At 35.4% G+C, this 26,487-nt stretch overlaps 1 protein-coding gene across 9 annotated transcripts in view; it reads left to right on the forward strand.

Moving 5' to 3' along the window:
* KTN1 (kinectin 1) overlaps window positions 1-26,487 on the forward strand; it is a 147,930-nt gene that overhangs the window by 55,819 nt on the left and 65,624 nt on the right. For all 9 annotated transcript variants that reach the window (XM_027842869.1, XM_027842870.1, XM_027842868.1 and 6 more), the window contains exons 6-18: window positions 36-152; window positions 2,240-2,380; window positions 4,496-4,602; window positions 8,815-8,947; window positions 10,295-10,382; window positions 16,492-16,658; window positions 17,064-17,132; window positions 19,353-19,390; window positions 20,224-20,314; window positions 21,048-21,116; window positions 23,094-23,131; window positions 23,289-23,370; window positions 24,024-24,092. In XM_027842869.1, the coding sequence (XP_027698670.1) occupies window positions 36-152; window positions 2,240-2,380; window positions 4,496-4,602; window positions 8,815-8,947; window positions 10,295-10,382; window positions 16,492-16,658; window positions 17,064-17,132; window positions 19,353-19,390; window positions 20,224-20,314; window positions 21,048-21,116; window positions 23,094-23,131; window positions 23,289-23,370; window positions 24,024-24,092 (1,209 nt within the window). The remainder of the gene's footprint in view (window positions 1-35; window positions 153-2,239; window positions 2,381-4,495; window positions 4,603-8,814; window positions 8,948-10,294; window positions 10,383-16,491; window positions 16,659-17,063; window positions 17,133-19,352; window positions 19,391-20,223; window positions 20,315-21,047; window positions 21,117-23,093; window positions 23,132-23,288; window positions 23,371-24,023; window positions 24,093-26,487) is intronic.

Below are 26,487 nucleotides of genomic sequence, written 5' to 3' on the forward strand. Positions count from 1 at the left end.
GATTGCTGACTCTGCCTTGACTTCTTTTGTTATAGTCTAGTAAAGGCGAGGTAGCAGCAGTTGTACATCAGCTTCAAGAAAAAGAGAAGTTACTTGCTGCTGTAAAAGAAGATGCTGTTATTGCAAAGGATCAGTGCAAGCAGTTAGCTCAGGTAAAGTAATTCTATTGTGAGTACCCCAGTAACTTCAATGGAGAGTCAGAATAGGTGATAAAGGAACCCTTCTCTAAGAATTAGGCAGTGGTTCTGAGTTTAATTATTTTGTCTAATGAGAGCTTCACAAAACAAAGGGAACGTTTTCTTTTATAAATTTATTAAGTTTTCTTTGTGTTTAATGACATTGTTAATACATACAGGGTTAATGATATTGTTAGTATATTTTGGGTTTTGATTGGGTTTCATGATCCTCTGCTTATTTTTTATTTAAATAAAATTAATTTCTATATTTGTAGATGCTTTTTTAATACAACAAAAGAATATGGACATATCATTGGTTTTTATCTTAACTGGAATTTGATGTGTAATTGTTTCTTTCTCCCATTTGTTCAGATCAGGTTCTTTAAACGTCAGCATACTTTTAGCTTTTTTTTTTTTAAACTTTAGCTCCCAAAATCAATTAAGAAATAACAGGAAAAAAAATTTGTATGCAGGGGTTTGTTTGGCAAACATTCTACTATAGTAATTGAAGGCCACTTCCTGCATTTATTTAATTTTATTAGTATCTTTTTATTTTTACGTGATCTTAATTTTCCTGTATATTCTCTTCCCTCTCCCGGAGAGCTATTCTTTATGATAAAGAATGGAAAAGAAAGAAAAAAAGCAGTTTAGCAAAATTACTTAATATGCCAACCAAATCTGACATTCTTTTTTGATGTTCCCTTCTTGTAGACTTATAGCTCTTCTTTCCCCTCCTCCTGTCAAAAAAGGAGGGAAGATGCTTAACTTAAAGCAAGTCTGTACAGCAAACGGCCTCTAGGCCACTTGTGGCCTGCCAAAGGATTTTGGGCAGCCTTCAAAAAATGTAGGGTCACCACTGTAGGGTACCAATGTAGGGTTTTCACTCTCTCCTGTTTGTCACATAACCAGTAGCAACCAATCATTGTCAGTCTGTCTCTAGTCTAACCTATCTGTGGCCCTAAGAAATTTAGCACATTTTAATTTTGGCCCTACCTACTGCCAAATTGTGCAGGTTTGTCTTAAGGGAACTTAAAGTACTTTATCTTTTCTTTGGGGTCAATATTGGTCACTGTGATAATGAAGTCCAGTTTAAATGAAACAAAATTAAAAAGCTTTAGTTTAAAACATTGAGAACATAAAAGTTATCTCTTTTAAAATGAAACTAAACTGGTCCATGATAGCCATGCTAATTTGTGCCTTGGGAAGAAATTTTAGAGAAATGTCTTAAATTTTCCGTTCCTTTTGAGATTTGATGTAGGATGAATCAAACAGTGAATAACTAAACTCATTGTTCAGTGAACCATCTGGTGCTGTAAACTTGAGTCAAGAGTAAGAAAAAATTTGATTTGATTATCAGAAAAGATTTATTTTCACTAGGTAAGAAAAGATCCCATTATCACATGCCTTTTTTTTGAAGGACGGTTTTTGTTGAAAGATGTTCCTTGTAGACTTTGAATAAATTGAACTAGTATGTTTTAGTGCCTTTTGAACAAAATGCCTTTAGTCCATGTATAATTTTCTATTCAGGGAGATATATTTGAGAAAATGTTGGGTGAAATATCAGGTAGGAAAGGGAAAAGAGTGAGTCTGTGATTTCATTGGTATAGAAAGCTCCCAATTGAGCAAATTCCTTCTACCATGTGGGCCAACAACTTCTCTGTAACTTATAGTCCTAGAGGAGGTTCAGTGATCTTCCTAAGATTACCCAGCCATGATGAGTCAGGGACAGTATGTGAATCTGGTTTTGAGGCCAGTCCTAGAAATAGGGAAGATAATTGTTTGGATTTAAATGATCTTATTAACCAATCCTGAGTATAGGAAGGATTCACCCCTCATGAGCTACAGAATGTAATTGAAAAATGAGTTAGTAGAAGTTACATGCAGAGTAGGTGATAATGTACGTAGGTAAAAGCCATTCTGTTGGCTATAGACCTGCTGTCAGTATTTTAACATTTCAGGTTTTGATTCCTTCACTTAAATTTAAGATTTAAAAATACTATGATTCTTTTTTTGTTGTTGTTGTTGAAAAAAACTTCATTTCCTTTCTTGATTCACAATTTTAGGAGATGATTACAGAGAAGGACAGAAGTAACATGGTTATAACAAGGATGAAAGATCGGATTGGTACTCTAGAAAAGGAACTTAATGTTTTACAGAACAAAATACATGTTGGGTATCAAGAGGCTCAACAGATGCAGATGCAGGTATGTTTACATTGCTTGGAATTCAAATGGGACTAAACCTAAACTGCCATTGGAATATCTAATATTCGTTGTGCACTATTCCATGGTCTTATGGAAAGGGGTTCAATTATCTCATTAGATCTTCACAATAGCCCTCTAGGGTGCTTTTATTATTATTCCCATTTCACAGTTGTGAGGAAACTGAGGCAGAGGTTAAGTGATTTTCCCAGGGTCACAGAGCTAGTTAGTGTCTAAGGCTGGATTTGAACTTTGGTCTTCCTGACTCTGGACCCATTTCTCTACCCACTTCACCTCTAGCTGCCTCCTTTTTTTTTTTTTTCCCTCCCCCTATTACTTATACTGGCTAAATTGGAAAATTTTAATTTGGAGTGTTGGAGAGATTGAGTTGAATTTTAATTTCATGTTTCTTCTCAAAGTGTTATATGTTTGTGCTTTGAAAAATAGTGTGAATCTTTGTCACCACCTTTTCCCTTTACCACCTCCCCCTCTTTTCCCTTTACTACCTTCCCCCACCCCCAATGCCCCCACCTCTGTTTTTTGCTTTGAAATTATCTTTTGTTCCTATGATTTTCATTTTAACTCACTTACTTTAAAAAAATTTATTTTATTCAATTTTATTTTCCATTTTAGATTCTCTTTCTTTCTCTTCTCTCCTCTCTCCCCTCCCCAGTCTATCAGGAAGGCAAAAGACACAAAACAGGTTACAAATATGAAGTCAAATTTCTGCATTAGCAGTGTTCTGGAGGGAAAAAAAGAAAAGCAAAAAATATACTGGACTCTGAGTCCATCTTTAACTCACATTTTTTATTTTTTAAATTAATTAATTTATTTTTAGTTTTCAGCATTCACTTCCACAAGATTTTGAATTCCAAATTTTCTTCCCATCTCGTCCCTCCTCCCACCCCAAGATGGCATGCATTCTGAATACCCCTTCTCCTAATCTGCCCTCCTTTCTGTCTCTCCCCCTTCTCTTATCTCCTTCTCCTTCAGTTTTCCTGTAGGGCAGGATAAATTTCTTTACCCCATTTCCTGTATATCTCATTTCCCAGTTGCATGTGAAAACAATTTTTTTTTAACTTTTGTTTTTAAAACTTTGGGTTCCAAATTTTCTCCCTTCCTCCCTTCCCACCCACCCTCATTGAGAAGGCAAGCAACTCGATACAGGTTATACATGTGTATTTAACCCACATTTTTAAGGATGAAATTATTTACTCTCCATTTAAATTTGACTTTTTTCTGCAGAGACACTTCACTGGTTATACTTTTAATTACATTATAGTCAGTAAAGGACTTTAGCCCTGTTTTTCTTCATTTTTTTTGAGTTTTTTTGTAAAAGTGACATGCATAAGGGAAAAATAATTATAATCCTTTCATTTCCCTTTGAGTTGTCACCAGAGAACTACCATATCTAAATCTTCTAAAACTCAATTTAGGTCCTTACCTTCTTTCTTGTATAAATTTTTGTTAGATTTTCCTATGTTTGAAAGAAGTACATTGACAATTCCCAGTTGTAATGGTTTTGTTTTTTATTTCTCCCAGTATTTAGGTTTGTCTTCCCATTAAGCATCTAGTTGCTATGTCATTGGGTGGATATTGCTATTATTTTACAATCCATGGTACTTTTTAAGTATAATGTAATTAACCTGCATATCTCTTTTTACTGTTGCCTTTTTTGTTGTTGTTGTTGTTGTTAAGTGAGGCAATCGGGGTTAAGTGACTTGTCCAAGGTCACACAGCTAGTGTTTGGTCTGAGGGTGGATTTGAACTCAGGTCCTCCTGACTTCAGGGCCGGTGCTCTATCCACTGTGCCACCTAGCTGCCCCTTACTGTTGCTTTTTATATGTGATGTCAGGGTGACTTTTTTCTATAATATAACACGGCATTGAGATGAGTGTATCAGGATCTATTTAATTTTGCCTTATTAGCTTTACTGTGATTCTGCGTTCCATAGTGAAACATTGACTTTTTTTTTTTGACACTGATATGTATGAAATGAGCTCTCAGTTTTATTTTTTTTATGCCATTTTGTTTTTATAATATGGTTTCTATGAAGTAGTTTTTATGTTTTTCCATTCTTTTACAAGTAATTTAAAATAAAAATAATTTTATTTATAGTTTCAGAAAGTCCGTGAGCAAATGGAAGCAGAAATTACCCATTTGAAGCAGGAAAATGGTATTCTGAGAGATGCTGTCAGCAATACCACTAACCAAATTGAAAGCAAGTATGTTAGCCTAGGAGGCTGTTTAGTTAAACCATTTGTGTCTTGAGTGGAAAAAATTAATATTAATGCTTTTTTGTTTAATTATTAAAATGCATTGGTTGGTTGGTGATGGAAACTTCTTACGATTATTATCTCATTTCTAATGCTGATTGTTCTTTGAAAAACTCTGCAAAGTTGAGCCTGTAGGATAGAATTTAGTTAAGCCATTACATGAAGAACACCAGTGTTTGCACAGGTCTAATTCTGTCTCCTTTTTGTAGATTAACTGTCTAAACTGCAGAAGGAAATCTGTCTAATACTATAAAACTTCCTGGTCCTAACATGTTTATATGTTTTTTAAAGTTTTTGAGCTTTAGTCTTTACTTTGTGGTGCTTGTGTTTTCTGTATTTGACATTTTGATTTTTGGTGATTTTATCGTTTCTAGATTGATAACATTTTCAATGTTGCAAGGACTTTGTATCACCTAATTTGTTAGTCACTAAGCATTTATTAAGCACCTATTGTATGCCAGGCATTGGGGATACAACAAGGAGCAAAAAATAGACACAGTTTTCAAAGAGCTACAAATCTATTGGGGGAGACAACAAGTAAACAAATAAAGGACAAACAAGCAATGTATAGGAAAAATAGGAAATCATTAAAAGAGGAAAGGCACTAGAATTAAGAAGGGTTGGGAAAAGCTTCCTATAGTAGATGGAATTTTAAGTTGGAACTTAAAAGAAATCAGACAAGCCAGTTGATAAAGGTGAGGAGGGAAATGTATCCTAGGCATGTGGGACAGCCAGAAAAAAAAATGCTTGGAGCCAAGGGATAGAATGTCTTGCTTGTGAAGAGCTAAGAAGTCAGTGATGCTGGGAAAAGGGTAGCAGTTTCCACTTAATGATGAACATATACCTGGTCATATCCTACATATCACAGTGATTCTGAACCTCTGCAGGTCATCCTCATCCCCAACCACCTGATTCCATGTTTTTATCTCCCTGAACCCTCCCACTCTAGAGTCCAAACCAAATGCTATCTACCCCTTCTAGTGTGCCTTCTGGAATGCTAATTCCATAGGCAACAAAATTCCCTTTATCTTAAATCTTTTCCTCTCTCCCCTTCCGTCTTCTTTTTTTTTTTTTTTTTATTCCAGCCAAAGACAAGGTTTATTAGAATATCCATCATATTGGGCAGACTTTTAAGGATTCTGAACATGAGTAAGCAGTGGCTAGATTATAAGAATCAGAGCTGTGGCTAGATTTTAGGAATCTGAGCTTCCCCTTCCATCTTCTAACAGTCACTGAAACTTGGCTCTCCTCCTGGATGACAGCCTTCCTGGCCACCCTTTCCAGTATTTGCTGTACATTAACTCATTCCCCTTGGCTCACTGATCACTCAGTAACCTCTTTTACTTTGAGATTCATGCAATCCATATGTACCACCTAATCAAAATTCTGGTAGTTGTTTCTTACAGACCTCCAGGTTACTCCCTTCCTCAGTTAGTTCAGTACTTGGCTCACAATTTTTCTCTCCTCAATTCCTGACCTCATACCAGGGTACTTAAATATACATATCAGCTGTCCTTCAAACACCTTAATCCCTCAGTTCCTTAATCTGTTCACTTCCCATGACTCTTCCTTCCTCCCCATCTCAGCCACACAAAGGATCTTGCTATTACCCACAAATGCATCACCTCCATGTTTATGATTTCAGGAATCCCCTTATCTGACCATAATCTATTGCCTTTCTACCTCATCCTCTGTCTTCCCTTTCCAAACTTTCTTCTTCTACACTATAACCTCTAATCCCTCCACCCCTCAGTTTTCTTTCAGGATATTACCCCTGCATTACCACCCTCTCCTATTTTCCTCATTTTGACCTCTTGGTGAACCAGTTCAACTCTACATTGACCTTTTCAAGAAGTTCCTGGCTCCCTTATAGTGTCAGTTGCTACCTGCCAAGCCTCAATCTTGGATCATTCCCAGTGTTTCCTGCCTTCCCTGCCTTTGCTTCTATACACATGTTGTCGAATGAAGGTGGAGAAAATTATAAAACCATTCTGACTGGGTCCACTATAAATTTATATTCCACAATTTCAGCTGGGCCCTCATATGCAGTCCTTCTATACTCTTTTATCAGCTCACTATCCAACTCTTCACAGTGACTCTTCTAAACCTTTTCATCCATCCTCAGACTTCCTATAGTTCCTTCTTCCCCTACTTTCTCAGCTGAGAACCTTGCCTCATATTTTACAGAAAAAGTTGAGGTCGTTCACATGAGCTCGCTCTTCTCTCTCCCTCATCTCTTATCACTCATATACCATCTGCCACTGTGTCTTCTTGCACCCATCTCACACGTGACCTTACTCCTTACTAAGACAAACTCTTCTACCCGCACACGCAATCCCATTCCATTACGTCTCCAACAGCAGATGGTCCCCTCTTCCATCACCACTCTTTCTCTCTGTCTACTGGCTTCTTCTTCCCTGCTGCCTACAAATATGCCCATGTCTCCCCTGTCCCCAGAAATCTCTTACCTGATCCTTCTGTCCCAGACAACTATTGTCCTGTATCTCTTCTCTACTTTGTGGCAGAACTCATAAGAAGGATGTTTATAAAAGGTTCTTCCACTTTTTCTCCTATCAGTCTCTTAACCCCTCATAATTAGACTTCCAGCCTCATCATTTCATTAAAACTTCTCTATAAATTTACAAATGATCTCTTAATTGCCAAAGTGGTCTTTTCTCAGTGCTCATTCTCCTTGACTTCTCTGCAGATTTGCACATAGGTGATCACCCTCTTCTCCTTGACAGTCTTCTCTCTAAGTTTTTGGGACATCACTCTCTCCTAGTTCTCTTCCTACCTGTCAGACTGTCTTTGCTGGATTCTTATCCAGATCCCACCCTGTAACTTTAGGTGTCCTACTGGGTTCTGTCCTGGGTCATTTTCTCTTTTTATGCTAATTTACTTGGGGATTTCATCAGTTCCTTTGGGTTCATTGATAACATTTCTGTGATGTTGATTATCAAATCAACTTATCCAGTCCTAACCACCCTACTGACTTCCAGTCTCACATTTCTACCTACCTTTCTGACATCTCGGACTGGATATCCAGTAGACATCTTAAAACTTAAACATCGGCAAATCCAGAACTCATCATTCACTGTAAATCCTCCCTTCCTCCTACTTTCCTTTATCTTATTGAGAGCAATACTGTCTTTCCTGTCCCTTATGCTTATAACTTAGGTGTCCTCCTGGGCTCCTCATTATCTCCTTCTCCTCCCCTTCCCCCCAATCCTATCTATGGTTAAGGCCTGTCGATTTCACTTTTGCAACATCTCTCAAAATATTTCCCCTTCTCTCTCCTGACACTGCCATCACTTTAATGCAGACCCTCATCACCTCATGTCCAGATTATTTTAATCACCTGCTGGTGGGTCTACCTGCCTCAAGTTTCTCCTCACTCTGATTTATCCTCCATTCAGCTGTCAATGTGATTTTCCTAAAGTGTAGATCCCACCATGTAAATCTACCCTCCCCCACATTTCCCCCAATTTATTAAACTCCATCTGTTCCCTATCCCCTCCAAGATCAATAGATCCTCAAAGTGAGTCACTTATAACTTAGTCTTTGAACTAATTAGTTGCTTTAATTAAACCACATCTACTCCTATATTCCATGTATCCTGTGCTCCCTTGTTAAATAGGATAGTAAACCCTGACCCCACATTTAAAAAAATAATAATAATAATAATACAAACCTTACATAAAGTGGGGATGAATCAGACTGAAGTCTCTTTAAACCTTTGAAAGCAAGGGAGCTGGAGTTACATTCTTATGTAAATGATACCATCTTCAGATTAACATAGATTTTTAAAACAATCAACATTGTGTTGAAGTTCTAACTGATATAAGACAAGATTCTAATTACTGTAAAGTTTCAGATAAATTTTAGAAGATACTCTTATGCCTTCTCTTTTGAAGGAGTCATAGAGACTGCTAAGATGAATTGTATTTTATTTTAAATTTGTTCATGATACGTAAAAATAAGAGCCTCATTATTTTTAAAAATTATATCTGACTTTTGCTTCCTTTTACAGTAGCTATAATTTTGAGTTGATTTTTAAGAATAATGAACTGTTATTAAGTCTCGTTACTAGCTAAATATAGAGATGATAGAAAAATAAAACTGGGAGTTAAGTTTTCCTTATTTCTTATGCTTTATTTTCAGGCATTCTTCTGAATTGAACAAGTTCCGCCAGGATTGTGCTAGGTTGGTGAATGAACTAAAAGAGAAAACAGGAAAGTTGCAGCAGGAGGAAATTCAAAAGAAGAATGCTGAGCAAGCCGTTGCTCAATTGAAGGTGACTTACTCACACATTTTTCAGAGATGTGCTAAGCCCTTGTGTAAACCTGATAATTTTAGATGATTACTATAGTGAATGGTTACTGAAATGTAAATTATAGCTTCAAGGAATGTAGCTTGTGTCTTAATCGAATTTCTGTTCTGTTTGAGGTGGCATGGCCACACAGAAATGAGATGCTGACATAAAAATGGCCGTACGGTGTCATGAACAGTACTGGACTTGGGTTCAAATGCTATTTATTTCTAATGCATGTCTTATGATCTGAGGCAAAGGCCTTCACCCCTGAGCCTTAGTTTCCTCCTCTGTAAAATAGGAATTACTGCTTTTTTAAGGATGAAATGATATCATATATGTAAAAGCACTTTTCAGACCTTCTAGTACTGTAGAAATGCAAACTATTACTGATCTGTTGTGGTTTTAACCTATCTATAGTGACTTTTTTTATTTGTAAGAAATGAAATAACTGCTTTTTCAAGGTGTCTGTTAAAAAGATAAGTAGCCTATTTTAACAGTAGTCATCACCCTTTGTGGTGTTGTTGTTTTTTATGAGGCAATTGGGGTTAAGTGACTTGCTCAGAGTCACACAGCTAGTGAGTGTTATGTGTCTGAGGCTGGATTTGAACTCGGGTTCTCCTGACTCCAGGGCTGGTACTCTGTCCATTGTGCCACCTAGCTGCCTCCGTAGTCATCACTCTTGATACCAGTCTTAGAAGACTTGGAGGTTAATTAAATTGGCAGAGAGAGAAACTGAATGTGGGGGACAGAGTGTAAACATTTCTCAGTATTTTAATACTTTTCTATGCTGGGGGGAGAAAGAAGAAAAACTTTTCTGGCTAGCCTTTATTCCACATTGGTCTTGTTGGTGGTGTTAACAGCATTATTTATAGTTGTGGTAGTCCATTACATTTGTTAGAATGTACCAGGCGGATGAATAAGGTTTCTAGTTGCTCTGGTCTACTTTACTTCAGTCACTGTTGACAAATATTTATTAATACAATGTCACTTTGCTTAAGCTTTTGGATACTTAACGATGTAAAATTTGTCAGTAAAGGTACAGAGGAGAAGTAATGAAGGTAAAGAGAGGTAATTAAAATAAGGCCTACCTATTGGATCAGTTATTATAATAGGCATCTTAGGATCTAACAGTTTTGAGAGTTTATATGTTTTAATTAACTACTAAATTGTTAATCTTTGTTCATGCATCATTACCAGGCCTTGCAAATTTGCAGTTTGAGGAAGGAAAGTATGGAAAAAATGGTTTTGGCAACATAAATTGAAAGAGGTGATTTACCATGTAATGTGTAGTATTAACCTGCTCTTTCTTCTTTCTTTCAAAACCCCAAGGTTCAACTACAAGAAGCTGAGAGAAGATGGGAAGAAGTCCAGAGCTATATCAGGAAAAGAACATCAGAGCATGAAGCAGCACAACAAGGTAGGCAAAAGAATTACTCATGTAAAATTTTTAATGAATTCCTCACTCTACCTTAAAAAATTTAGAAGACTGAAGGAATAATTTCTAAGGAATAAGAATAATAATTTTCACGTGGGTAAGTATTCAATATGTCACTGTTTTTGTTTGGTTTGAGAGTGATCATGATTTTTAAAGAAAAGGAGTTAATTTTGATGTGTCCTTTTTAAGAGTTTGTATTTTTTTCTGGAAGTTCTTCTCTGGCTTCCCTTATTAACAACTATATTAGATGTAACATTAGAATACCTATGAGGGAGGTCAGAATAAACAGTTTAACTAGGTAGCTTATCATTAACTATGAACTCTCTTTTTATTTTTGCTTTTTGAAAACTCAGTTTCTATTATGAAGACAAAGGATAATAAGATCATTACATTTCAAATGAACATAGCTTTTTGTAACTGTTGTTAACTTTTTTCTTTTGTTTCCCTTTGCTTCTGACTCTCTCTGTTCTTGAGATAACAAGTATATAATGTTATTCCTTCATTTTCTTTATGATAGGGCTAGTGTTCTGGTGAAAAGGGATTATTCAGGGACCATGGGACAGAGAACTGAATTTTTGGTTTCTTTTATACTTTTGGATTTTGTTGTCACTTTTTTTGGGTGGACCAGAGAGGAAAGACATTTTTGAGTATGCCCAAGATGTGCCACAGTTTCCTTGTGCGTCCTGGAACCTTGTGTTTAGATTTAAATCATTTCAGCTAATACTATTAAGCACACTCTTTGTTTAAAGCAGTGGGGAAAGAACTCACAAACCTTTTCTATACTTTAAAAGGTGTGACTCCTTTTTTAAAAGTAATACTGAGTCAAACATGGAGCATGTGATAAGTATTTGCATTTTTTTGTACCCTAAACATGGGTGACTCTCAACTTTTTGCAGCTGTACTGTGAAAGCCCTTCATTGTATGGTTCTAGCCTGTCTTTTTAAACTTATTTCACATTACTCATCCTGCATATTCAAGCCAAATTGACCTACTCGCAATTCCTTGTACATAACATTCTATTTCCTGTGTCTGTGCTTTTGCATAGGCTGTCCTTCATGCCTGGAATGCTTTCCCTTTTCATCTCTTATCTCTTGGTATGTTCAGCTTGGCATGCTTCCTCTTTCATGGTTTAACTCCAGCACTAGGCTTTTGTGTTTTGTTTTCTCTTGCCTTAGAAATGACTTGGTGTGTACTTTTTCTTTAGTAACGTGGCATAGTATGATGACTGCTGGGGTCCCATCTACCTATTCTGTTGACCTGGTGGGGGAAGGCAGTAGTAGTTGGGAGAAGGTAGAAAGGTGTCATGTCAGGTTTATACGAGAGCATCTTCCCTGTTAACCATGTTCATAACCCCAGAGTAACCACTTTGCTTCTGCATATTTAATGAATTATTAGATACTGTGAGAGATTATAGAGGTACTGTTTATGTCTGTTACATACCTATACAATTCAGTTTCTTTAATTTTTTCTACAAGTATTTTTTTTTTTAGGAGGGTGATATACCATATGCCCAGCACTGTGGTTCTGAGTGTAGGTTTTGAGTATGCAAAGCAAAAATGAAAGCTGTTCTCGGGGAGCAGAGAGAGACAATGCATACATATGAGTTTATACAAAATAAATAAATACAGTCATTACTAGCTGAGGGAGATCAGGAAAGAATTCATGTAGAGAGTATTACTTGAGCTGAGGTTTGAAAGAAACTTGGAATTCTAAGAGACCAAGTTGAGGAAGAAGAGATTCTGAGGTATGGGGTATATAGCCTTTGCAAAGGTGCAAAGACAGGAGATGGAATGTTGTTTTTGAAGAACAGTATGAAGGCTGGTTTGGCTGGTGTAGAAAATGTGTTTATATGTGTGGGGTAATCTATAACAAGGCTATAAAGGTAATTTGGGGCCAAGCTGTAAAGGGCTTTAAAAGTCAGAGGAGTCAGAAGTTATTGATTAGAGGAGCGTCATGGTCAGGCCTATGCTTTAGGAATGTCACTTTGGCCAGTTAGGGGACTATTGTGATAGTCCAGGCAAGAGGTGATGAGATGTGGCAACCATGTGATTATTAGAGAGAAGGGGACAGATGTCAGATATTGTGGAAATATAAGTTCCAAGATTTATAATTCTGACTAGGTGTGTGGGGTGAAGGAGTTGAGCATGACTGAAGTTGCACACTTTAGTGACAGGAAAGTTGGTATTGTGCTCAACAGAAATCAGGAAGTTTGGAAGAGGAGCAGGTTTAGAGGGAAAGATGATGAATTCTTTTTCAGATGTGATTGAAATCCCTGTGGGACATTCTTCCTTTAATGTCTAATAGGGCAGTTCATCTGGGATTGAAGCTCAGGAGAGAGACTAGGAATGCATATGTATATCTGTATGTATATATATCTGGCAATAATCTGCATAAAGATGATATTTAAATCGTGACTCTAATGAGACAATCCAAAAAGCATATAGAGAGATTAATCTATTTAATCTATTTCCGAGTATAGAGGCTTGGGATCCACCCGCAGGTATAGAGCAGAATATAGGCCCCTTCCAGTAAAGGAGCCTTACAAGGATCTGAGAAGGTAAGAAGAATTAAGAAAACAGTGTCCTCAAAACTCAAAGGTGAGAATATCATGAGGGGAAAGAACTGGACTATTACACTATCTTCCTAATTGGTCCTCCATTTCTAGTCTCTCTCTTTTCCAGTCTGTCCCACATATAATTGCCAACAGTTAGTCTTCCTATGCCACAGGTCTGACTTTGTTATTCCTCTATTCAAGAACCCTTTTGGACTAGGATAAAATAAAATTATTCAGTCTGGAGTTTGAATCTCCACAGTCTGACTCAAACGTACTTTTCCAGCTGTTCTTCAAATTGTATTCTAGCTCCCATTTTTGTGCTTTTGCACTGGTTGTTTTCTAGGCCTAAAGCATATTTTCTTCTCATACCTGCTTTGGAATCATTAGGTTCTTTCTTGGATTAACCTAGGTGCCATTTAACAGTGTAAAACATTTCCTTATTCTCCAATGGTTAGTGTTCTTTTGCTCCTCAAATTGTTCATATTAACTTCTTTGTGTACATGTTATATTCCTTCATCAGACTACAAATTCCTTGAGTGCAGACACTATTTTAAATCTTTGTATCCTTAGCACTTGGCAGAGTGCCTTTCATGTAGTATGTTGATAATAAATGTTGGATTGAATTGAGATTTCTTTTTGTGCTGAAAGGTAAAGGGTGATGGTGTCATCATGATGATTCTTGGAGGTGAGTACCCTTGAGATGGGTGTTAAAGGGAGAAAAGGAGTTTAGGTGAAAATGGGTGCTGGGGGGGCAGGGTCAAGGAAGGAAGTCTTTTCCAGTCGAGGGGATGGTGGGAGCAATAGAAAAGACAAGAAAAAGGGTTGGAGAGTTGCGTGGTTTGACTGGAAGTACAATGTTGTAAGAGAATTATGGAAAGTTAGACTGGTGAAAGATGATGGAGGACCTTTACTAGTAGACTTAGGAGTTCGTAGTTTATATGTTTGGTGGAGTAGAAATGTGGTATGATAAAAGCAGGCCATAGGAAACTCTCTTGCACAGTATTGTAAATCAGTGGTGTCAAACTCAAATAGAAAGGAGGGCCACTAGCCCATACATAAGGGTCTTTCTGGGCTGCATATTGACTTAGAAAACCATGTTAACATTATATTTTACTATATTTTTATTATTTTGTTAATTATTCCCCAATTACATTTTAATCTGGTTTGGGCTGGTTTGTGGCTTGAGTGCTGTGTGTTTAACACCGTAAGTGATTGATTGGAGAAAGGAAATGAGTTTGTAAATAATATTATTCTGGGTGATAAAAAATGAGAATCTAATCAACCAGCCAGCATTTTTAAAGAGCCTATTATGTGTCAGCCACTGAGGAAGTAGAATGGAGGGGAGGGACGAAAGACATGCTGTACAGTTAAAATTTGTAGCTGCTGCTGTGTTTTTCAAGACATGAGATTGAAAAAATTAATTTTAAACATTTATTAAACATCTGCTAAGTACAAGGAAGAAAAATGGGATTTAGTGGATGAACTCATCAGGAAGACTTGGGTTCAAATCCCGACCTGTACTGGCTCTTGGACCATGGCCAAGTCATTTAACCTCTTGGTTAATTCTCTAAGAGATTGCAAGTTACAAATCAGTTAATTTACATTGGTAGAGGAAGTTTTTATACTGGAAGATTTGCCTACACTGATGGAATCATCAGACTAGACCAAAATGTACAAGGCATTGAGCTCAGCACTGAGTAGATAGATAAAATATTTATCTATTCTTTAAACAACCATCATCCATAGCCCTTTAAAGACATTTAAAATGAAAAGGGAAAAGGACCTACATGTACAAAAATATTTATAGCAGCTTTTTTTTGTGATAGCAAAAAATTGGAAATTGAGAGGATCCCCATCAGTTGGGGAATGGTTGAACAAACTGTGGTGTATGAATGTAGTTGAATACTATTGTGCAATAAGAAATAATGAGCAGGGGGCAGCTAGGTGGCGCAGTGGGTGGCTCAGTTCAACTCCAGCCTAAGACACTTGACACTTAACGAAGTTGTGTGACCCTGGGCAAATCACTTAACCCCGATTACCTCAAACCCTGCCTCCTCCCCCCCAAAAAAAGAATTTAAAAAAAAAAAGAATGAGCAGGCAGATTTCAGAAAAACCTGGAAAAACACATGAACTGATGCAAATTGAAATCAGCAGAACCAGGAGAACATTGTACACAGTAACAGCAACGTTGTGTGATGATCAGCAATGAATGACTTAGTCCTCTTAGTAGTACAGTGATCCAAGACAATTACAAAGGACAAATGATGGAAAAGGCTATCCACATCCAGAGAAAGAACTAATGGACTCTTTTTTTTTTAGATATTAAATATATTATCTATTTTATTAATCTTATTTATTAATCTTACTTGTCCCACCCAGAGTACACATCAGAATGTTTACTTTTATATATATTTTTCTCATGTTGTGAAGAGTTCTGAGGTTTCAAATGATTTTTCATAAAGTAATGTGAAACTTAGAGATTTTTTTTTTTAATTGTCCACAATGCCCACAGGGAAATAGGTTATTTTCAAATTCAATGTAAATCTTTGGACAAAATAATATTTCGGTATATCCTTAGGATTTATATGTGGATACTATTTTGTCATTGCCAGAGTATCTGAATTCTAAGTATACTGCTACTGTCCTGCAGATTTTCTACAGAAATTCTGCAAATTTAAAAAAAAATTTATTTTTAGTTTTCAACATTAACTTCCATAAGATTTTGAGTTCCAAATTTTCTCCCCATCTCTCTTCTCCCTCCACCCCAAGACAGCATGTAATTTGATACAGGCTGTATGTATACATTCGTATCAAATTTTCAAGTTAGTCATTTTGTAAAGAAGAATTAGAACCAAAGGGAGAATGAGAAAGAAGAAACAAAACAAAAAAAAAGAACAAACAATAGGCTTTGATCTGTAGTCAGATTCCATACTTCTTTTTCAGGATAGTATTTTCCATCATGAGTCTTTTGGAGTTGTCTTAGATCCTTACATTGCTAAGAAGAGCTAAGTCTATCAAAGTTAGTCATCACGCAATGTGGTTGTTACTGTGTACAGTGTTCTCCTGATTCTGCTCACTCCACTTAGTATCAGTTCATATAAGTCTTTCCAGGTTTTTCTGAAGTCTGCCTGCTCAACATTTTTTAGCACAATAGTATTCCATTACATTCATATACCACAACTTGTTCAGCCATTCTCCAACTTATGGGCATAGAACTGATGGACTCTTAATGCAGATCAAAGGATACAATTTTCACTTTATTTTTTTCCTGTTTTTATCCTTTTGGGCTGTTTCTTCTTTCACAGCTGTGACTGACAGATGTGACTGATGGAAATGCATTTTATGTGATTACACATATATAACCCTGTATCAAATTGCTTACTGTTTTAGGAAGAGGGGAGGGGAGAGGAGGGAGAAAAATTTAGAACTCAAAATTTTATAAAAATGAGTGTTAAAAATTATTTTTACATAGAATTGGAAAAAAATGAAATACTATTAAAAAGTAAAACCATTTAAAATATTGGATATTTGTTTCAGATTTACAGAATAAATATGTGGCCAAAGAGAATGAAGTCCAGGGCCTGCATAGTAAGCTTACAGATACCTTGGTATCAAAACAGCAGTTGGAAAAAAGATTAATGCAGCTGATGGAATCTGAACAGAAGAGAGTTAAAAAAGAAGATTCTCTACAAATGCAAGCACAGGTATCACATTTGTTTTTCATTCTGTTTAGAGAAAGCAATGCCTGGTGGTGTTAGATAACCTGTAATGTAAGTCTTCATTCAATCAAATGGTTATCAGATAGGAGAATCCTGGTTGGTGGTGTGCTTCAATTTGGGAAGCTTCTTTATGAAATGAAGGACTTTTGCTCATAGTTATGTATTTCACTCTACTAGTAACAGTGCAACAGTGCAACCTTGTGCTTGTTTTATCATGTAGAAATTGTTCAACTGTCTCCTCACTTGAAAATAATCCTTTTTACTTTAAAAACAGTTTTAAAGATTAATTACCTGTTATTACCCACTTAACCAGTATTCTTTTTCAACATGAACATATACTTATATACTTTATCTCCATGTCCTTTTTTTTTGTTTTTGTTTTTGTGAAAGGATCTTCTAGAGCAAAATGAGGCTTTGAAAGCTCAGATTCAGCAGTTTCATACTGAGATGGCAGCCCAGGTAATAAGGTTGTCTTTCTTCTTAGCATTATTAAGTTTTTGAAGGCTATTAATAACTAAATATTCTTTTGTATATTTAGTTAAGGTGGTTAATGTAGATATTTGGGTGTTCTACAAATAAAACCAATAAATGGAGTGCCATACATATATGTTATCTTCTCAAGTTTTTAGTAATTTCAGTATGCCATTATTCCCATTTTACGATATTGAGATTGGTAGAGAGTGACATGCCCAGGATCCAACAGCTAGTAAGTGTCTGAGGCCACATTTGCACTTCATTTTTCCTTACCCCAGGTCCACTGCTCTATCTGCTGCACGTCTTCCCTACCAAATGTTTTCATTTCTTCTCCTGCCTTTCTCTCAGCTGACCACTTCTCAGTACTCACCCTCCCCCACTTTAATTCAGGCTCTTATCACCTGTCTTTTGGGCTACTTTGATAACCTCCAAATTGGTCTTCTAAAAGGTCTTCCTACCTTAAGTCCTTCCACACAGCTGCCGAAGTTATTTTAAGCACAGGCCTGAGCATAGTACTCCTCTACTTGGTAAACTCCACTATCCCTTTTTTGCCGTAAGGATCAAATGTAAATTCCTCTGTTTGGCATGGAAAGCCCTTAACCTGGCCCCAGACCACCTTCTTAACCTGGGTGTACATTTCTTTTGTGTAGTATAGCTAAACTGGTCTTGCTCTTCTTTTATCTGATACTCCTTCTCCTCTCACTAGTCCTTTTCATTGGCTCTTCCCCTTGCCCGGAAATGCCCTCTTTCCTCACAAAGCAAAGGCTTTATAGAGTCCTTCATTTCCTTCAAGAATGACAACATGAAGTTTTTCATGATCCCTCTAGGTACTGTTTCTGGTGTTGACTGTTGTAATGGCCTCCTAATTGTTCTCCCTGGCTCTTCAGTATAGTTTGTGCAGCTGCCAGATTGATTTCCCTAAAGTGCAAATGACTTGTGTCATAATTCCTTTATTGAACAAATTCCAATGACTCCCTCTTGCCTCTGTATAAAATATAAACCCCTCTTTAAGGCTTTTAAAGCTCTTCACAACTTGGGCTCCAACCTATATTTCCGGCATAATTACGTGTTACTTTTCTTCCCATACCCTGTGATCTAGAAAAACTGGCTTTCTTTCTGTTCCTCACACGCAAGATTGAGTACTCTACAAGAACACAGCGGACTTTTCTTGTTTAGGTCAATGATTCATAAGTCTTTATGGACTTCACATACAAAGTTCATTTCTCTTTAACAAATTCCTATTCCTCACCACCTAGAACAGGGCTTTGTACATATTAGGTAGCTGGAAATACTGTTTGATACTATGTAAAGTTTTGTAACATCGGTTATTATAGTGCTATTTGTTTAACTTAAAATGACAAGTTTTGATTTTGCTTTTTAGTAAGATAGTGAGCACTTTTCACAGTTTTGCAAGTGATATTTGATTTACTGTTTGGCAGTGTTGTAAGATATCATTAGTTATAGGATTTTAAAGCAGGAAAGGACCTTAAAGATTATCTAGCTCAACAATTTCATTTTACATATGAGGAAAACTCAGGTACAGAGATTTTAAATGACTTGCCTTTGTTTCATGCAAGGTTTCATGCAATATGGAATTACTGAAAAGCACTTAAACATCTCTAGAATTCAGTAAAGATTCACGTGATAGGGGAATTATCATAACCATTTTAAAAAGAAATATGAGAATGAATACTTTACATTTCTTTAATTGGCTTTTAGTATAATTTTTTTAAATGGGCATTTTAGTATAATTGATTGTAAAAGAAGAAAAGAAACCCATATGATACTTGTTTGCTTGTTTTTAATTTATATCCTTATCCATCAATTTTTAATTTAATCTCTTACTGTAATGTAGTACTTTAATTGTGGTTATCACTTAATACCTAGATCAGGGGTTCTTAAACTCTGGTGTCAGGGATCCCTTTGGCAATCTAGTCAAGCCTATGGACGCCTTCTGTGAATAATGTTTTTAAATGTATAAGATAAGATGCATAGTATTACAAGGAAAATCAATTATAATGAAATATATCTATCAAAATGTAAAAAAAACCCTAAATGCAAATACCCCAGGTTAATAATCTCTGTAATAGTTCAAGGTTCTTAATAGTTTTTTTTTGTATTTTGACAATTCTGTTGTGCCTTGTTTATATTTCCTTTCATTTGTATTTTTGCATTGACCCTGGTTTGTTTTGTTTTGTTTTTTAGACCTCAGCTTCAGTCCTAGCAGAAGAATTACATAAAGTGTAAGATTAACTTCATATATTCTTTTTTTAAAAAATGATAATTGCTTGGTCATCATTTAGTCACTATAGCAGGCATAGCGTCTACAGTTTGGTTTATAGAATTGAAATAACTCCTCCAGTTTTGTAGTAAAAAGGTTCTGCTTCATCTTATAGTAGTTACTTTGCTTTGTTCCTATTATTTAGAAAATAAAAAATTCTTTCTTTAGCGATTAGTCATTAAAGATTGATTTCATTGTGTGTTAGGAATACCCTCATACTGTTTGAGTAAGGGTGATATATGTTCATTTGTGGTGGTATCTTTTTTGAGGTTGTGTTAGGAATCTAAGGAAAAATTATTTTACAACTTCTAATTTGTTATAAAAATTTTAAGTATGCAATGTTTAGGGATGAGCATAATAGTAACAATGCTTCATAATTTTGTCATTTCATTGATAGAGATAATCTATCCATCAGTGAAAGTTTAAACCTCTCCAAAACCACCATAAAATTTTAGCAGATGGTTTAATGAATTTCTGTAGCCAAAAAACCCAAATTGTTCTTCGTGGTTAGATTTTTTTTGTTTTTGTTTTTGTTTTTGTTTTGAGACTTCCTGATCCCAGGTTGCAGGTTCTTAAATGACATTCCACCTGGCATCCTGCTTTTGAAGCTTTTTAGCCTTGTTGGTCCTGTCAGGCCTTGTGTTCCACTGATATGGCCTTGGGAATAAGTATTGCCTCTAAGCCATGATGTGAGACATCAAAATAAAACTTTAGTATTGGAGTTGTTAAGATGACAATATTTACTGCTTGCTGGGCTCCACTTTTTTGTCACTTATTATGTATTTATTCTTAAAGGATTGCAGAAAAGGATAAACAGATAAAACAAACTGAAGACTCCTTAGCAAATGAACACGATCATTTAACAAGCAAAGAAGAGGAACTTAAGGTATTGTAGGTTGTATACAGCCATAATACTAAATATAATTGCAAAGGCTGGGAAATGGAATTTCTCAAAATATAGCAATTCTTTCATGTAGCTGATAGCTTTGCTCTTATCATTCTGAGAACTCTTGAGCAAAATAGTTCCATTTGATAATGGGATCATTTACATTAATGAAGAATGAAAAGTCTTTTCAACCAGTGCTCTAAAGTTTGAATGGTTTTAAAAAGACTTTAGTAGTCACTTGTAATGAGTAAAAGCTTCTTTCCTCTAGGAAAAAATTCCACAGTTTTTTTTTTTTTAGTACGTCTTCAAAATAATTAAAATGCTTTGGTGCAATAGTTAATGCATTGAAAAATATAAGTAGTACTATAAAAAGTTTAAAATTAAGAGGAACAAGGGCTCATATTTGAATTTTAATTATTCATGTCTTTTTAGTAGCACAGATGTTCTATAAAATCCAAATCCTGAGTGTTTGACAATTTTCTAAAATAATAACAGCTAGTATTTTTAAGGTTTGCAAAGTGCTTTAATTGTGTAATCTCATGAGACTCACCATTTCTGTGAGATACATATGCTATGTTATTAATTTCATTTTATTTTTGAGGAAACTGAGAAAGAGAGATTAAATGATTTGTCCAAAGTCACACAGCTAGCATGTGTCTGAATCAGGATTTAAACTCACATCTAACACTCTGTCAACTAGGCCACCTAACATGATTTTCCCTCCTTGTTCTAGGTTATCCAGAACATGAATTTCTTTTTAGAAGCAGAAGTGCAAAAATTACAAGCTCTGACAAATGAACAGGTAAAACTATACATTGGTAGGTAAGCTCCAAAAAGCAAGAAAGTACTTTATAACTATTTTGATTAGGATTGTAACTACCTGATTTCTTTATATGGAGAAAAGAAGCATAATGTCTAGTCATAGCTATTGATTTTATGCCAACCATATTATACTAGAAAAGGAAACCTATGTTTTCAGGTGTTGATGGCTTGGCCTTAGTTGCCTCTTGGCAAATGCTTAAGTTGCTAATGAGCTCATCTGGAAAACTGTTGATGTAACCTACTTCTAAAAATTTGTAGTTTTGGTTTATTTTTAATGTTTCATTTGGCCTGTGAGGGTATTAAGTTGTAAAGCAGACCCAGGTAGAATAAATAGCACATGTATACACTTTAAAAATAATGTGTGATAATAATTGCAAGTTATTCAGACCAAAAAAAAAATGATTATACTCCAAGTAGAGGGCAGCATATACATTTTATTTTGAATTTTTTCTTTTTATTTTTATTAATGCAGAGGTACTCTCATGTTGATGGACAACATAATGCCTCCTTGTCATTTTGTCCTCTACCAAAAAAAGAAGTCTTTCTTGTGTTTTTCTTAGAATTCCATAGACAACCCAATATACTGTAGACCTTTCTGATTTTTCTTTGAAAGTATATTGGGGATACCAGTGTACTGCTAAGATCTGTTCATTTCTAATTTCTTCTTCACTACCAACTTATCCACTTCTTTTTCCAGATAGTTAGGTCCTTGATCATATCTTGTCCACCATTTCTTGCATTTAGGTCTTTTTTTTTTTTTTTGGCAGCATGTAATGGTCTGCTTTTACTTTATGTAGTACCTTGTCTTCGCATTGCTCTTTTTGTTATTTGTAATTTTGATTCTTCTTATGTCTTATGGTTCTGTAATTCACAGCCTATATAAATAGCATATTGTTGTTGAAGATAATGGCTTTTTGAAGCAGTGAGCCTTTTGGGATTTTGTAGCATTGTGAAAAAATATTATCATGCCCTAGGTCTCTCCTTAATTTTGTCAAGCTCATTATCCATCTGTAATGCTTGTCTAAGATGCCCATAATCTTGGACTGTTTTTATAGGTTGCCATTCCAGTTGCACATTCTTTTTCAGCATTATGTTTTTTATCCACTTAATTTTTTTAAATTTTTTATTTTTCTTGGCAGAGACAGAATGGGGGAAAGACTGGGTTTTCCTATCTTGGAGTGACTGGAAGTATAGCAGTTACTCAGGAGCCAGTTCCCACTGTTGATCGGCATGAAAGCTTTGACCATCTCCATTTCTGTCTTGGCCAGTTCCCTAGGCAGCCTGATGGCCTCGTGATCCTGAAGGCTCACTGTATTTGTGCTGGACTTAGTGAAGATACCAAATTGGTTTTAGCCATGTTGCAGCTTAGAACTGAACTCAAATGACCCACCAGCATCAGCCTCCCTAGTAGCAGGGAGATGGGATATGTATATGCTATTACACTCGGCTCCACTTCTTTTTTCCAGTGTAGATGGTTGATCTATCTTTTTCATAGTTTTGTATTTTGCTGACGAAGCATTGTAGTGCTCTGGGGTGAGTGAGTGAGTGAACCTTGCCATCAAAAGGAATCTTTCTTTTGTACAACCATGACATCAATAAACTGCTTTTGTCAAACCTATCTCCCTGTTTTACAACTTGCAGGATGTTGATACTTAGAAAATAAAAATCATTGTGCCAAATTATTTCTAGTCATATCTGTGGGATTTCAAAGTATGTTTGGATGTTACCTTTTCTGAAGAGCGCCTTCTGGAGTGCAGTTAGTTTTGTGGTCATGTTCTTAAAATTACTAAGTTCAGTGGTATCTTAGATTCTTAGTTGTGTTACTAGAAAAGTGGTCCAATATGGAATATTAAGTATGAAAGCTTGCTTTTTCCTTTTTCTTGGTTTTCTTTTTCAGGTTGAAAAATGAGTGATTTTTGTGGTAAGATAATGATTTCATCTTTCTTTTGATATATAGGCTGCTGCTGCTCATGAACTAGAAAAGATGCGAAAAAGGTGATTTTAAAAAAAATCAGTGTTGTAGTATAAAAGTTACAGGTCTCTTTTACTTTAAATCATAGTAACTCCAGAAATCTTGCTATGTAAATGTTAATTGCATTCTGTAACCACTGCCATGGAACATTTTAGATAACCCCATTTTTCTGTGTTCTAGCATTCGTGTTAAGGATGATAAGATAAGATCACTTGAAGAACAGTTACAAAGCGAACTTACACAGAAAATGGAAGAATTTAAGGTAAGGAAAAAGATCTATTAAAAGACCTATTTAAAATCTTTTCATAACTATTGAAGAGATGTGGTACAATTTTAGAAGAGCTATTTCTTTCTCTAAAATCAAGTAGATATTTAAAATAGTACTTTTAGTCTGTGACTTGGATCAGTTCAGTATATTGCCAATTATTTCAATTATATATAGTTCTTAAAAATATATAGATCTGTTTTGGGCTTAAAATGAATTAAGTGTCAACTTAAATAATTTTCAGTTTTATTTTCAGTTGTTAAACAGTGACAAATACCAAGTTACATTTTGGCTAACACTGTAATAAAAACCAAGACAAAGAATTATGATAAACCAATTAACTTGGAGTATTCAAAGTATTCTAAGTAGCAGAGTTCTTTACTTTCATACATAAAGCAGTAGAAGTGTCTGTGCTTTCAGTAATGTGTGGGAACTTACTCAGCCTACAGATTGTAGCAAGTTTATGATCTGGTATATAAGTCTTGGGCAGTTGCTTAAGACGCATCTAGAGATTAAGCGACTTGTTCAAGGTCACATGGGACAATAAGCCTAATTTTTCTTATCAGTGGCATTGAAATTCATGCTTGATTATATACTTATAAAATGATAATATTTTGATGGATTACTAATGAGAACCTAAATTCTTTCAGATTCTAAAGGATCAAAACAAAACTTTACAGATAGAATTTCAAAAATTACAAGCTGTTATAGCTGAACAGGTAAGTATCTTAGATACAAAGTCAGTATCTCACAAGGGCTAGTTCTTAGAAAAATTATAATTTCTATATTTTGTGAAATTAGTTCAATTCTGTCTATAACTTAATTGATATTTGTTTACTTTTTGAACTTTGAATATATATGTGTGGATCCAGAAATTTTTCATTTTTGAAAAAAGTTATTCTTATTGACATTTGTAAGCACCTTATCTAAAGGTGTTCCAGTTTACAAAAAGACATATAAATGACTATATTTATTTGATCTGTGTTGCTTTCAGAATAAAGATCCTGAGTTTTAGCTTATATAGTTATGGCTAATTTTGCTTCCAGCTCAAAGACTTTTTTTCTCTCCATTCCGTTTTCTCGTGCCCTTATTATTTATTTGACCCCTATTCAGACAAACCCTTATGATTGACTGGCTCTGAGCTGCATATAACTATTAATGTATTTGGAGAATAATTTTTGTGTTTCTTCTAAGCTTAGACTTAATCTTTTTTACACATCTTTTTATGCTCATCTTCATCTCCACAGTTATTTATTCTCCTATTTTAAAAACTTCTGAATTTCTCCACAGCAGATTGGAACAGTGGTGGCTTATTAGAGTCTTCTATCCAGTAAAGTTACGTTAATTAATAACTTGAAACGTTTTATTTTGCTTTTGACATGTACCTGTCAGAAGCAGACATGAAAGATGTAGAAGGTGAAAGAAGGCACTGATATATGTGTGAATTAAGAAACACCAAATAGCTCACATAAGAACAAAATCATAATTAGCAGTGTTCATATCTTTTTTTCAATTTTAAATATTATACCTACTATATTTTGATTTTATACTGACATACTGAAGTAGCTTTTTCAAAAATATTCTCCTTTATTATAAACAACTTAGATTTATATAGCACTTTAAAGTTTGCAAAGCACTTTAAAAACATGAAGTTTCACAGTAATCCATAGAAATAAATATTCCAGCTATTATACCCATTTTTCAAATGAGGAAAGCAAGACTTAGAGAAAGTATACCTTAGCTTATGTTTGCACAGCTTTTAAGTGTTAGAGACATAAAGCTACTTATTTAAAAGATAAAATGCTATAAATGTCTATACCAATATAAGATGATAGGATCAAGCAGAAAGGACCTTTGAGACTATCTAGTCCAACCCTCTCATTTTACAGATGAGAGGAAACTTTTGTTGTTTGGTTTCTTGATATCTCATGGAGTTATTAGCTTCCCAAAACTAATTTTTAAGGAATTATTTTCTTCAATGTATTTTATATCTTTTTCCATTTGGCCAGTTTTGCTTTTTAAGACATTCTTCTTTTCATTGAATTTTTGTGCCTCTTTTACCAGTTGGTTTATTCTGGTTTTTTTCAAGGTGCTATTTTCTTTAGTATTTTTTGTGCCTCCTTTACCAAGCTGTTGACTGTCTTTCATGATTTTCTTGTATCTCTCTCATTTCTTTTCTCATTTTTTTCCTCTACTTCTCATTTGATTTTTAAAATCCTTTTTTGAGCTCTTCCAGGGATTTTTTTTGAGCCTGAGACCAATTCACATTTTTCTTTGAAGCTTTGGATTGTAGCCATTTTGACTTTATTGTCTTCTTCTGAGTTTGTATTTTGATCTTCCCTCTCACAATAGTAACTTTCTATGGTTATGTTCTTTTTCTGTTGTTTGTTCATTTTTCCAGACTATTTCTTAACTTTTAACTTTATGTTAAAGTTGAGTTCTTCTCCTGGGGTGGGGAGGAGGCATTGCTTTGAGTTTTTCTGCGAAGCTGTTTTCAGAGCTAGTTTTGAGACTGTAAATTTTCAGTTCTTACAAGGTGGTATGGTCTGAGGAGAGATATACTTAATGCTTTCTTGGACCATAAACACTCTTTTCTACCCTGGAACTGTGATCCTGGAACTTTGACCCAGAACTGCATATGGGGAATGCAGCAGAGTCCTGTTTCTAGTACCAGCAAAGGGTCCCTTGTACTCTCCTTCTGACTGTTTATCCAACCCCCTTACTGTCTGTGGGCTGAGAGCTCTAGAAGCTACTGCTGCCAGTTCAGTAGCCCCAAGGCCTGCTGCTATGCTGGACTGTGCTGCAATCTTTACCCCCTTGAGGCAGGCCTTTCCTGCTGACCTTCTAAGTTGTCTTGGGTTGAAAAGTTGTTCCTCACCTTCCGTTTGTTGGTTCTTTTGCTCCAGATTTGTTTTCAGGTGTTATTTTTAAAGTTGTTTGGAGGGGAATTTAGGAGAGCTTAGGTGAGTTCCTGCCTTTATTCTGCCGTCTTGGCTCTGCCCCCCATAATGCTTTCTAAGGTGATTTCTTTTAGGTTATTTCAAAATTTTCCACTTTTCATTTGGGAAAAGGATCTTTTTTTTTTTTTTTTTTTTTTTTTTTTTTTGTTTTTTT

The sequence above is a fragment of the Vombatus ursinus genome, unplaced genomic scaffold (genome assembly GCF_900497805.2).
Source record: "Vombatus ursinus unplaced genomic scaffold, bare-nosed wombat genome assembly UNPS02014893.1, whole genome shotgun sequence".
Lineage (NCBI taxonomy): Eukaryota > Metazoa > Chordata > Mammalia > Diprotodontia > Vombatidae > Vombatus > Vombatus ursinus.